Raw genomic sequence first — 12,685 nt, 5'->3', positions numbered from 1 at the left:
GAATCGGAAAATCCTGTTTATATCTAGGATTTGGACACACATTTTTTTTTCAAACATGATAATACAAATAATTGCGCTCTTGTAAACTTCAAAAGGAATGATTTTCAAAATAATCACTTCACATATTTAAGAACCGAATTATCTTAGTTAATGATATCGTACAAGTGTACATGGTGTAAGACAAAAAAGTCAAGTACTTTGAAAAAGAGAATATTTATTTTATACATACAATGTTTGCTCTGTAATCTGATTTATTGTGTTTACATGTTTCGTTCATTTTAACTTCAGATACCAGAAATACAACCATATCTCTAGATGCACTTCCATCGATTTCATGTGAGAATGGTCTAAGAATAAACATTGAGACGATTGACATCATTCGGACTAGTAAAAACTGTATGTCAAGGGAACATCAATGCAGTATAATCGGTGATGCTGTTAATATAGTGAAACAGCAATGTGATAACGAGTTATCATGTACGATAGATATGCATGCCATAACTACTATTCCAGTGAATTGTTTAGAGAGTTTTGGATATTTTAACTTTTCATACACGTGTGAGAGTAAGTATAGTCTTCATTCATTTTCATTTCTTTAATAGATCTACGTATAAAAAAAAAATTTAATCAGTGGTAATCTTTGGCCTTTTTGAAGAATCTTTGCTATTTCGTCAAATTGATGGACACGAACACAAAATTGTTTCCTAGAAGAAACATGGAATATATGGCTTTAGCATTCAATATCCAGCATCTGTGTTGTTCCTGTGGAAAATAATAAATATTGAAATGTATGAAAAGGGATGGCAAATTATACCACATCACCTTATTTTTTATATTAACATGGCAGTTCATAACAATATTTATATACAGCATGTTTAAGTAAAATAAAGTTCCTTAGTCATATTTTGTATCTAGTGTTCTTTTAATTTCAATTGATTTAATGTTTTTACTGTTTCGATTGGAGCGCCACTGGTTTGTTTAATCTGGGCGAAACACATGTCTAGCATACATTTTAAATTTTAAGCCTCATATCTTTCAGTTTCATCGGACAAATATTTTAAGAAAAAAGTGGTCAGCTTTAAAAAAAAAATGTGCTCTTTTTGTATATAGTAACATTCCAGCAGGACTTGCATATGATGTATTTGTCTCCCTGTTGATTAAACGATATTTCAAATGCTATTTAGGACTTTCATGTTAGAGTTGTGGCCAAAAGAAAGAGTTTGAACCAAGTTTCTTAATGGTGAATTTGGAGTTATTTTGGACATCGTCATTCTTTTATCCGTTATTAGATATATTTGTCACATATTAACACTGATGTGTTCTATTTGTCTTGGCTACAATACTGTTCTCCTCTCCAAATTGTATATGTTATAAGCACACAACGGGTGCCTTGTACTGCAAAGGGACTGCTTACCATTCTGGAGCGTCTGATTTTTCCCATAGTTTTCATCAATTGAGTTCTTGTTGTTCTTTGTAATATTTTTTCCCGCATATATGTGGTTTCTATTGGAACGGTCTTGCTTATTATACTTTATTAAGAAAAATGTTTTCGGTTCACTTTCGATCATTTATTAGAGTTATAGAAGTTACATGCTGTGATAATATGTAAATTTGGTAATGCCATAAGATCATGCAATTATATACAAATTTTCTATTCGATGTATAAATTGATTTTTAACATGTGTATTACTATGGGTGTCAGTAGTGGCTTAGGAACTGCTTATCCTTCCATAGTACCTTAGTTCATATTTAATGTTTGGTGATGTTCCTGTTGCGTAAAAGTGTGCTACATATCTGTGTAGAGTTTTGTTGACTGTATTTTATTTTTCGTGTTCCTTCTTTTGTCAATTGCGTTTTTCTTTTTTCTTCGACTTGTTGCCTAATGGTGCTCGTTTTAGCATATTACATTTGCCCGGATTTTGAGGTTAACGGGCTTACATTTCCACAAAAAAATTACATTTGCGCAATTTTTATTTATAGATATACATGTATCTGTATGTTGATTTATCATCCTATTAAATGCAAAGCACTGTTAAATTGTACAGGTATTTAATATTTAACTGAGCTAATGTCCATTTAATTTGTTAGTGTCATTTGGACGATAAGTACGTTTATGATGGAACCAGAACTAAAACTATTGCTAACAAATAAAGAACAGAAGTCATTGCTGTATGGTGGATTTACTTACAAAATTGACAATACGTAGAAGTCAGGAGTCATTTCGTGAGGTGTACAATGTACGGCAAAATCGTGTTAGGCGATGGAGATGCTTCCAACGTTGTGTCAGGGACTACTGATCATAACCATGAAGCTAATGCAAGAAAATTCGAGAGACAACAAAACCGATATGCGGTAAAAAAGGCGAGCATCTGACGACATTTTAGCAAGATCATCAAACCTGATCTCTAGCTAACTTCAAAACGTAGATGAACAACACTTGGTTACAAAATGATTTTAAAAGTTTGTGGGTGGCTATTTACAGAGAAAAAGGAAAAAGGAAAATATGCTAGATATACTTACTGGAACTGTGATGATATGATTTAAAGCTTTAATTTTTCTCCTTGGTAACATTTATGTTCGTTTCGGCTATAAAGTTTATCGACAGGTTGTAAGTTTTCCTATGGGCATCAATTATGCCATGTTCTGGATTTTGATATTTCAGTTTGTTTTTGTGCCTCGTACCGATCTTTCGAGTTAAGCCATTTGCAACTGATATTTACAGCTTGTTCTTATGTTTTGGTGTTACACCACTGTCCCAGGTGAGGGGAAGGGTTAAGCGCCCAAAACATGTTTAACCCCGCCACATTCTATATGTGTCTGTTCCGAGTCAGGAGCCGGTAGTTTATTGGTTGTTGTTGGTTCATGTCAGTCACATTTGAAAATTGTTTTGTTATAAATTAAACGGTTAGTTTTCTCGATTCACATGTTTCATGTCGGAGACTTTTAAAGCTGAACATACAGTATGGGTTTTTCTCATTGTTGAAGGCCGTACGGTCGCCTATAATTGTTTACATCCACTTCATTTGAACTATGGTGGATAGTTGGCAATCCTACCACATCTCTTTATTTTTAAATAGGCAGGCAGAAACAGTAAACAGCAGCAATGATCATCCATACAAGATATGCAAAAGATACCAAAGGGAATTTCAAACTCACACAAACTGACAATGCCATGGCAAAAATTAAAGAAACAGTAAACAAAACACAACATAGAAAACCAAAGACTGAACAACACGAACCCCACCAAATACCGGTGGTGATCTGGAATGGTAAGCAGTTCTTGCTCCACATGTGGCATCCGTGCTTATGTTAGTACAAATCCGGTGATATTAAGACTAATTCAATAGGTCACATTCGAGGAGATGCGGATGTAATTGTGGTTGCGACAATTGGAAAATATCCGTCGTAATGTGTAAAACAGATATTCCGTATTAAACGGTCAACCAACACGTTTTTTTTTACAAAAATGAAAATACAACTGAAACCGTTGACTCTTTAAAATCAGCCTAACGTTTTAATCACATACTATTAGTAAAGAGAAATCTAGCTTCTCTATAATCAAAATTAGTGTTTGTCAAACAAATATAATATATCCAATGAAATAATTCCTATAAATTGTGTGGGTCAAATTTTTTGAAATTTTTATATTTATGTCAACAGGTCAATTTGAAAGTAAATATTTTGTCAAAACTTGATGAAAATTAAACGAGTGAAATCAATTTTAGTCGAAGTGTTAAGTACCCCCTTGAATAACATTTTTTTTTACTAATTTCAACTGTTTGTCTGGTATCTTAAAAACAACAAAAGATAGTAAGGTGAATTTTAAGGAAAACACCAGTAGTACAAGATCAGCAAAATGTATAATTTTACAGAAACCAACGAAAAAGACTATTGTAGGCTGATCCTTATGCATGCTTTTGCCTTTTATCTCTAAAATTATAATACATAGATAGATGTTGTAAACAACGAAAAATGTCAGCAATACAAGATCTACTAAACAGCCAACATGACTGAATCTATTGGATGACTCCCTAACACCTAAAAGATGTTTTTCGACAAAATTTTGTATTTTTTTACAATTATCTCGATCAAAATCATAGATAGACAGACACTGTAGACCGCAAACATGATCATCCGTACAAGATCTACAAAAAATTAAAAACAATTAACTCCTTGAATCCCTCATTAAAGAATTATTACCCTTAAATGACAATATTTGACTAACTTCCATGTTTGTCTAATTTCTTAACAAGAAAATAGATACGGGTAGTAAGGTAGAAATTAATCAAACGAAATCAACAACACAAGATCTGCATTAAGTCCTCTTTGACTGAAACCATTGGAAGTCTCCTGAATGAGCTATTGCCATTAGATGATAGATATAGGAAGATGTGGTTTGAGTGCCAATGAGACAACTCTCCATCCAAGTTACAATTTATAAAAGTAAACCATTATAGATCAAGGTACGGCCTTCAACACGGAGCATTGGCTCACAACGAACAGCAAGCTATAAAGGGCCCCAAAAAATTACTAGTGTAAAACCATTCAAACAGAAAAACCAACGGTCTAATCTATATAAAAACGAGAAACGAGAAACACGTATGAACTACATAAACAGACGACAACTACTGTAATCAGATTCCTGACTTAGGACAGGTGCAAACATTTGCAGCGGGATTAAACGTTTTAATGGTACCAAACCTTTTCCCTTTTCTGAAACAATAGTATAACATCACAACATAGAAAAACACACTATAAAATATCAATTGGAAGGCTTAACTCAATCAAAAAACGTAAATTAACACACAATGAACGAATAAATTTGACCTTTGACACCTGAATGCAAATACACAGTTAATAAAAAATTACAAGGGATAAATAATTAAAGTCAAACGTAAATAAACAGGTTTAAACAAAGTTAAAGTATGATATCACTGTGATGTTTTTTTTTACAAATTCTGTAATTTATCCAATTATTTCGAAAGTATAATAGGTAAATATAAACTATAAATCCATAAAATGGTCAGCCGTACAAGATTTACAAAAATTCAAATATGAACGGGATGACCCATTAAGGATTTATTACGGTTAGCTCTTAAATAACGATTTTTGACATGTGTTTTGTTTTTGCCGAAATCCATAATAGGTAGGTATAAAATGTAAGCAATAAAAATTATCAGGAATACAAGATATAATATAGAATTTGCTGTTATACCTTAAACATTGGACGGCTCCTTATATTTTTTTTGTTTGTAAAGTTTTGCCAATTATCTGGAAAACTGTGTTATTATAGATAGATAGAAAGTGGAAACTGTAAACATGACAAACAGCAAGAACATGTTATACATACAAGATCTACAATAATGCCAATAAAACATTATCATTTGATGACTAAGAGCAGTTTTTCGATACTGACATGATTTTATACATATACTTATATAGAATTTACCGTAACGTTTTATAAATTTATAAATAATCAATAAACATAGGTTCCAACTCCGTCAAGCAAAGTTGACATTAGATGAATTTGGCTATCCTGTTTATGTCCTTTTTTATCATAAAGTTTCACACGTCGCAGCTGATAACGCATTCTTTCAAATGTTTACGTTTGAACGTCCCTGATAAAGGTAAATCAAGAAAAGCGCACCGGTCTCATGAAGCGTTGATGTTATTTTATTGCCCTTAAGTGATGATTTTCTCACTTTTTTGCATTTTGAGTAACATAAAATCCATAAGAATTGTTCGAAACCACAAGGCTCAACTATATCAACCAGGGAAAAAAACGGAAAGCATTTATGGTACAGGGCAATTCTGAAGAAATGGTGGGTAAACTTGGATTAACAGCTACATGTAGCTAATTTCCCACTTATATGACAGTTGACAATGTTACGTTATATTGACAAAATTAGTGTGCGCAACCTATACAGACATAATTGTTTAATTAAGATCCAGCAGGCAAAATTCTGTAGAATATTTCAGAGATATAACATACCTAAAAAAAATAAATCAAATAACAAATAAAACAAGGAGTGTTTTGCCGTGTAAAATCTTACACAACGCCAGTACCTTGAATTTAGAACTCAAGGCCATCCTATATCCTTTGTGAAGTTGACACTGAATATTTATATATTAGGAATTGGTACCTTCCGATGAACATTTTTTGGAAAAAGGACGAGATGTTGTTTGACAAAACCCTGGCTCGTTTACTTTTTGCCCAGACACCGATGAAAGCTCTTGAATATGGTATGATTTATACGCCATACGCGCGTGCAGTTGGTAAATGTTGCAAAGACAAGGAAAATATTTAAAATTAAAATCGTTTTGTTTGTCACAGACTCTGGTACTGAGATGACCACTAGAGTCACATTCCAGGTATATGTCTTTAAATGAGGGGGGGGGGGGGGGGGGGGGGGGGGGGGGGTATTGTATTTGGTTTCTTTAATCTCTAGTTCTGGAGAATATATTAATGGAAGCCAATACGAAATGTTTGGATTGTAAATGGAGAGAACATCAGTTTATGTGTATGTACAATCAAATTATCTAGCTTCTTATGTTTTATAACATCTGAAGGAACTCCGACTTATATAAGCATGATAAGAAATAGAAAATTGTGGCAAGGAGAGGCGTACATTTGTTCCAATAGGAATGCCAAAAATTTGCTTGAAACGTTTACCTGCAATTTCAAATTCAACAAATATGTTGTCAATGAGAAACTCGAACAAACGGAGCACGTGTTCTTCGGTGTAGTAAATTTTATCATTGGGTTCATTTTTAACAAAATAATATGCTGATCCCAAAACAATAATTTCGTAGCAAACAATACCCTTTTCAGGAAGAAAAGCACCGAATCGTCAATGTACTGTTATTTGTAAGAAGTTCCGTGAAGTTTGTTATAAGTATCTAATACAAGCAAGGTAAGGCCTCAGATTTGTTGCTCAATGAAATATTCAATGAGGGCATGACGGACTTGTGATTTACAAAGATCCCATCCTTATCAAATGTTGTGTTTTGAGCGTGTTCATTTATTTCGAATTCTATTATGAGACACTACTAGTAAAAGTATTAACAGAAACACCAATATTGTTTAAAGTTTTTTTTCAGCAGGAACAACAACATATTTATCTTGATGAATGGAGGGACATTTCACAGTTTTTTAGCTTGAGCATTCTAAGTTGTATCACATATTAAATTGCTGTCAATAAAAACACTGGTAATCATTGATTTGTTTAGGCACATTAAGAATATTCTTCAGTACTCTTACCAAGAAGAACGTCAAACGCTAATCAACATGAGTTTTATGTATTTGAACTATATTTTAATTTAAATTTTAGAAAATAAGAAAACTAGTTTTGCAATGTCCCAAGTCGGTGCACATATTTTATCTGTCCAACATTGTCCAAGGTGGCAATAACTGAAATATATTGTTTGATGTCTTTTAATCTTTTTTTCTTAAATATCTTGCAAGAAATAAAGGCATGCAATAGCTTACACTACAATTTTCCGTATAATTTATTATTCTAAGGGGCATAACACCTGTCAAATTGATTGATTATCGCTGATTATCATATTTGTCCAGAATCTTGCTTGTATAAACTTTTGATATGCAATTGATAAAAATTCGACAAAAAATGTAGACATGAGAGTATTATCTATGCAATTTTCCATATCAATCAATTATAATTCATGTAAAAAGTAGTGAATTTGGGCTGATTTTCGAACTCTTCCAAGACATTGCTGGTATAATCTTTTGATATGAATTTCATAAAAATGCCGCAAGTGTTGTAGGAATTTTAGCGCTTACAGTGCAATGTCCCATAAAATTACCTTTTGAAGTGACATAACTGTTTAGTTTTTATTTTTTTTTAGATAAGCGCTAATTTGCATATCCGCTCGGAATTTGATATTTTAAACCTTTAAATATAAATGTGGAAATTTCAGTAGTGGAGAGGAAGATATAATTTTTTTTGAATTCTGGAAATTAAGACTTGAGTGCGCTTACAATACAGTTGTCCATACAATTAACATTATCAGGGGGCATAACTCCTGTGAAAATAACTGCTTTATGTAATTTGTTTGAGAAATTGCCGGTATTTTCATGAAACAAAAGGTGAAACTACACTTTCAACGGGTTTGCGTGTAATGCTCCATAATATAAAACGCGATTCTATTGAAACGCCTATAAAAATTGAATGTAGACACTGCTTTGCGCATTTTATTAATAAAAGCTCTTGATTTTCAAATACCATCAGAATTTGAAGCGGATTTTTTTCGGCCAAAGTTTAAATGTTTGCTAATTCAAACTCCCTTTCTTTAACAGTTCAATGGAGAAGGTATGATAAGAGCCATTTTTGGGGGTGTTGCTTAACGACGGAATCGGAATACGAAACGGAATACGGAACGGAAACGGAAAAAAATATTTATTTGGAAGGAATTTGAGAAAAAAAAATAAATGGCAAGAACTACGAAAATCAATAAAGATTGAAATAACGAAATCACACAACAAGTATGTTGAAATTAGGATAGGATAAATCCAGGAAAATAGCAAACAGTGTAGGAAATACATAACAGCTAAAACAACTAGAGGCTATAAAGAGAATGTGTCGCTCATCTACAACAATGGGAACTCTCCAACATTCTAGACTTGAATAGATTCATGACAAAAATCTCTTTATTGTTGATCTTGAATTTCTGACCATTTTCTGTTTATAGTTTCTCTATCTTCTTTTGTTTTAACCAAAAACACAAAAGAGGGTAAACAATTATGTTCAAAACTTACAAATATATATGCAATATTTTTTCTATTTAATATATTATTTAAAAATATAATTGTAAGTTTTGAACATAAATTTTTATTTTTTGAATATAAAAAGAAAAATATTGCATACATATTTGTAAGTTTTGAACATAATTTGTTTAAATCAATTTTTTTTCTTTTTTTTTTGATATGGAAACGTTTGACGTGCAATAGAAAAAAAGGAGATGAGGTATGATTGCCAATGAGACAACTATCCACCAAAGTTCAAATGAAGTGGATGTAACCAATTTTAGGCAACCGTCCGGCTTTCAACAAGAGAAAAAAACCCATACCGTATAGTTGGCTATAAAAGGCCCCGACATACAAAATATGAAACAATTCAATTGAGAAAACTAACGGCCAAATTTATAAGAAAACAATTTACGAAAAACAAATATGACCAACATGAACCAACGACAACCACTGAACTACAGGCTACTGACTTGGGACAGGCACATACTAAATGTGGTGGGGTTAAACATGTTTGTGAGCGCTCAACCTTCCCCTAACCTGGGACAGTGACAAGACAGCACAACAAAAGAACAAACTATAAACATCTGTTGAACAAGGCTTAACTTTTCAGATCGATACAAAGCAGAATAATCAAACAAAAGCACAGACCGGATGTGGCAGGGTATTTATTCATCCCTTATCCCTAACAAAATAAAGGACACTAAGTACAGATTGAGAGTACTCGCAGTTACTGACAGTTAGTTCAAAGCCAATAACAACTAATAAAAAAATTCATGTATCTAAGACTAAAATATCAATCAATACACATCCAGCATCAAATGGATTTAGTGTGAAGACGTCATTAGCAGTCAGAGAAAAACTTGACCTCGTACAATGCCAAAATAAAGGTATCGACTGATTGTAGTACCTTGAAAGTGCATATGTGTATAACAAAACTAGTATGATTTTAATTTACCTATAACAAAATCAATATTTATACCAATAAAAGCAATATTCAAAGATCTAATTACAGTGTTGAATTGGTAACCTAAGTTTGTTTAAAGGATTGATAAGTTAACCCGGATCGTATATCCATTTCCGGGCTCGGTCAACAACAGCACCGTAAAATTTAGGATGTGCTATTCCGTCTGAAATAAGTTTTTTTTACAGTTACAGCCAAACTTGCAAACCAAATCTTTGTATCTATGGAAGAATTTAGTAAAGATTTTAAGTAATTTGTGGTAACGAAATCCCTGACTTAATAATTTACAAGTACATGTAAATTTAATACATAGATTACCCTCATTGAAATCCAAAACGTCACTACAGACACGGCCATAACGAACGAGTTGTGATATATATATAACACCGTAAGATGGTGCCAGAGGAACATCACCGTCCAAATAAGCTAAAATTAACAATAACGAAAGAAAAATCAACCCTTTTATCGTAAATTTTTGTGTACATTTTCTGCTTGGTGTAAAACTGAAATATATCAATCTAGGAAAGGACACGTATTGCTGTTAATATTTGATTTATTTAAGGTAAGTTCCTGTGGGCAAATTTCTGCAGTATATTTATTAAATGGAATTTAGACGGGTCTTTACTGAGTTTGGCCATAAACTGTGATTCAGAACAGTGCATGAACAAGTCTACTATTAAAGGGGCACAATTGGTGCCCATATGAATACCTAAAATCTGTCGATAAACTTTATTGCCTAAACGTACATATGTGCTGTCAAGGAGAAAATGTATGGCTTTAATCATCTCATCACACCTTCAGTAAGTATATCTGGCATATTTACCTTTCTCGTTTGAGAAAAAGGCTTTATATGAGTTGCAGCAAATAAATTTGCAATTAGATTTATTGAACCACCATTTAATTAAATAGAAAAAAACTTGTGTTTGATAAGATTGTGTCGAAGTGTAGTGTAAAGAGTGGAAAGGTCAAAACTGTCAAACGAATCAAAAGGACCATCAAAAGCATATAATTTATTTAATACATCCAAAAAATGTTTTACACTAAAAAAATGGTCAATTGCACTAGTTTCATATGCTTTATTACAAAAAAATAATGATCAGTTCTTTGATAATAGTTAAGGAACTCGTGAAAAGCACTGAAAGTCTAGTAATTTTACGGGGTTTGATTTTTGTGCAGTTTAGGTAACTAATACATACTATCAAATGTTTAGAAGAGGCCTTAGCTGAGCTGTGGTTGTGACATTATTATTTATTATATGACTCTCTGTGGAGCGTACGGCCTTGTATATAGTCTATGTTAATGTTTTCAATTATAGTTATGCTTAAAACATCATACTGATTGAGTTACAAAATATTTTTAATTGTAGTATTATGAAATAAAATTCACGGCTACTTGATTTTTAGAAACCCTAGGACAAGACTACGGCACTGTGCAAATCGGATTTCCATGTACTGATTTTCCGCCAGTTTTTTTTTTTTTTTTTTACACCAATTCGTATTTAGTGATATTAAATCTAGGAGAGCATATAGTAATGCGTTTCCGACGTTAAGGGCATACGATACAGTTTCGATCGCACGGTGAATTTTTGACGAAAAGTTGAAGCTATTTTTCACCTAGTCAATTCAAATATGTAATAAAAATATACCTTTATGTACTTTTAGAGATAAATGGGGTCGGAATTTTAGACATTTGCTCAAAATTTCGGTTTCTCTGATATTTCTATCCATTGGATAGACATACCTAACTTTTTTGTTTCAAAAGATAAACACAAAAGGATTTTTTTTAAAAACATCTGGATTATCTTTCTACATATTAAGTGTATTTTGAATTTGTGTAACAATTCTTTGGAAATAATTTATTTTAATCACATATTCATTATTTTTTTTTAAATAAGAAAAGTCAAACAGACTAAAATGAATCGCACGAACGGCGTACGTTCAAGGTCTCAAGTAGAATACAAAATAAATGAACAAATGGAACTATTGCAAGTGGTTTACGCAATTAAATTACATACAATATGCATGCCCTTATTAAATATTTTTAAAACATAGTCTCATCATCTCCTGCCAATTATTTCAATACTTTATGCTTTAAAAAAAAAATTCTTTATAAAATATGCATGTGTAAATACATAACCCAAAAGAAATGATGTAATTTTTTTCTGTTTCCGTTTTCCGTTTCCGTTCGGTATTCCGTTTCGTATTCCGTTTCCGCCGTTTAGCAACACCCATTTTTTGGCCCTTAAAAATTGCAAAAATAGTAAACCTATTCAACCCTTAAAATTTAATTCAGTTTGATTGATACTGAACAGTTTAATATTACCTGGACACTTTTGTGCAGAAAGGTCACTTGTAATGCATTATGACGTAATACACATTCAAGTTTACGTATTTGACCTATAACGGTTATAATCTTTGTTGCAAAATATCTATTTTGGATAAAACTGTCGCTCATATCTAAATAATTATGACAAGATCTCCAAATGAAGTTGTTTGGTCAATTTTAGCTGTTTTGCACAAAATGTAAGAAGTTTGGAGCCTTTATACCAATATGTAACAGAAATTTAGAAAATTTGAATACCGATGTTCGACAGACTTATATCTTATGAACATCTGAAGGTTGTTATTTGGAAGATTTGTAATACTTTTTGATATTAGAATATAAGGGACTAAAAAGTGGTCTTCTCCGTTTATATACATGTAGTTGGGTATATGACAAAAGAAAGAGTGTCAATCCATTTTATACAATTACAAAACTCAATTACAACGGAAAAGCAAAAATATACGTTGATAAGGTTGCTCATCAAGTACAAAGCTAGTTGTCTTTATACGGACATGAATCAAAAAACAGTGTTATGTCAAAAAATACATGTTCCCGATTCGTTGTAAATATTGGTTTTGAAAGTCTATAGGCAAAACGATTGTGATGATGAAACCGAAAATTGAGGAAGTAGTGAG

General features: G+C 32.2%; 1 protein-coding gene across 1 annotated transcript in view; it reads left to right on the top strand.

The window, feature by feature from the left end:
* The first annotated feature begins 291 nt into the window (after positions 1-291).
* The window catches only part of LOC127708462 (MAM and LDL-receptor class A domain-containing protein 1-like), a 28,646-nt gene continuing 16,252 nt past the window's right edge, over positions 292-12,685 (top strand). The window contains exon 1 of the mRNA XM_052213331.1: positions 292-564. Within this exon, the coding sequence (XP_052069291.1) occupies positions 399-564 (166 nt within the window). The 5' untranslated portion in view covers positions 292-398. The remainder of the gene's footprint in view (positions 565-12,685) is intronic.

This window comes from Mytilus californianus, unplaced genomic scaffold (assembly GCF_021869535.1).
Source record: "Mytilus californianus isolate M0D057914Y unplaced genomic scaffold, xbMytCali1.0.p SCAF_7, whole genome shotgun sequence".
NCBI lineage: Eukaryota > Metazoa > Mollusca > Bivalvia > Mytilida > Mytilidae > Mytilus > Mytilus californianus.
Note: the sequence above shows the minus strand (reverse complement) of the source record. Positions and strands in the feature narration are given on the sequence as shown.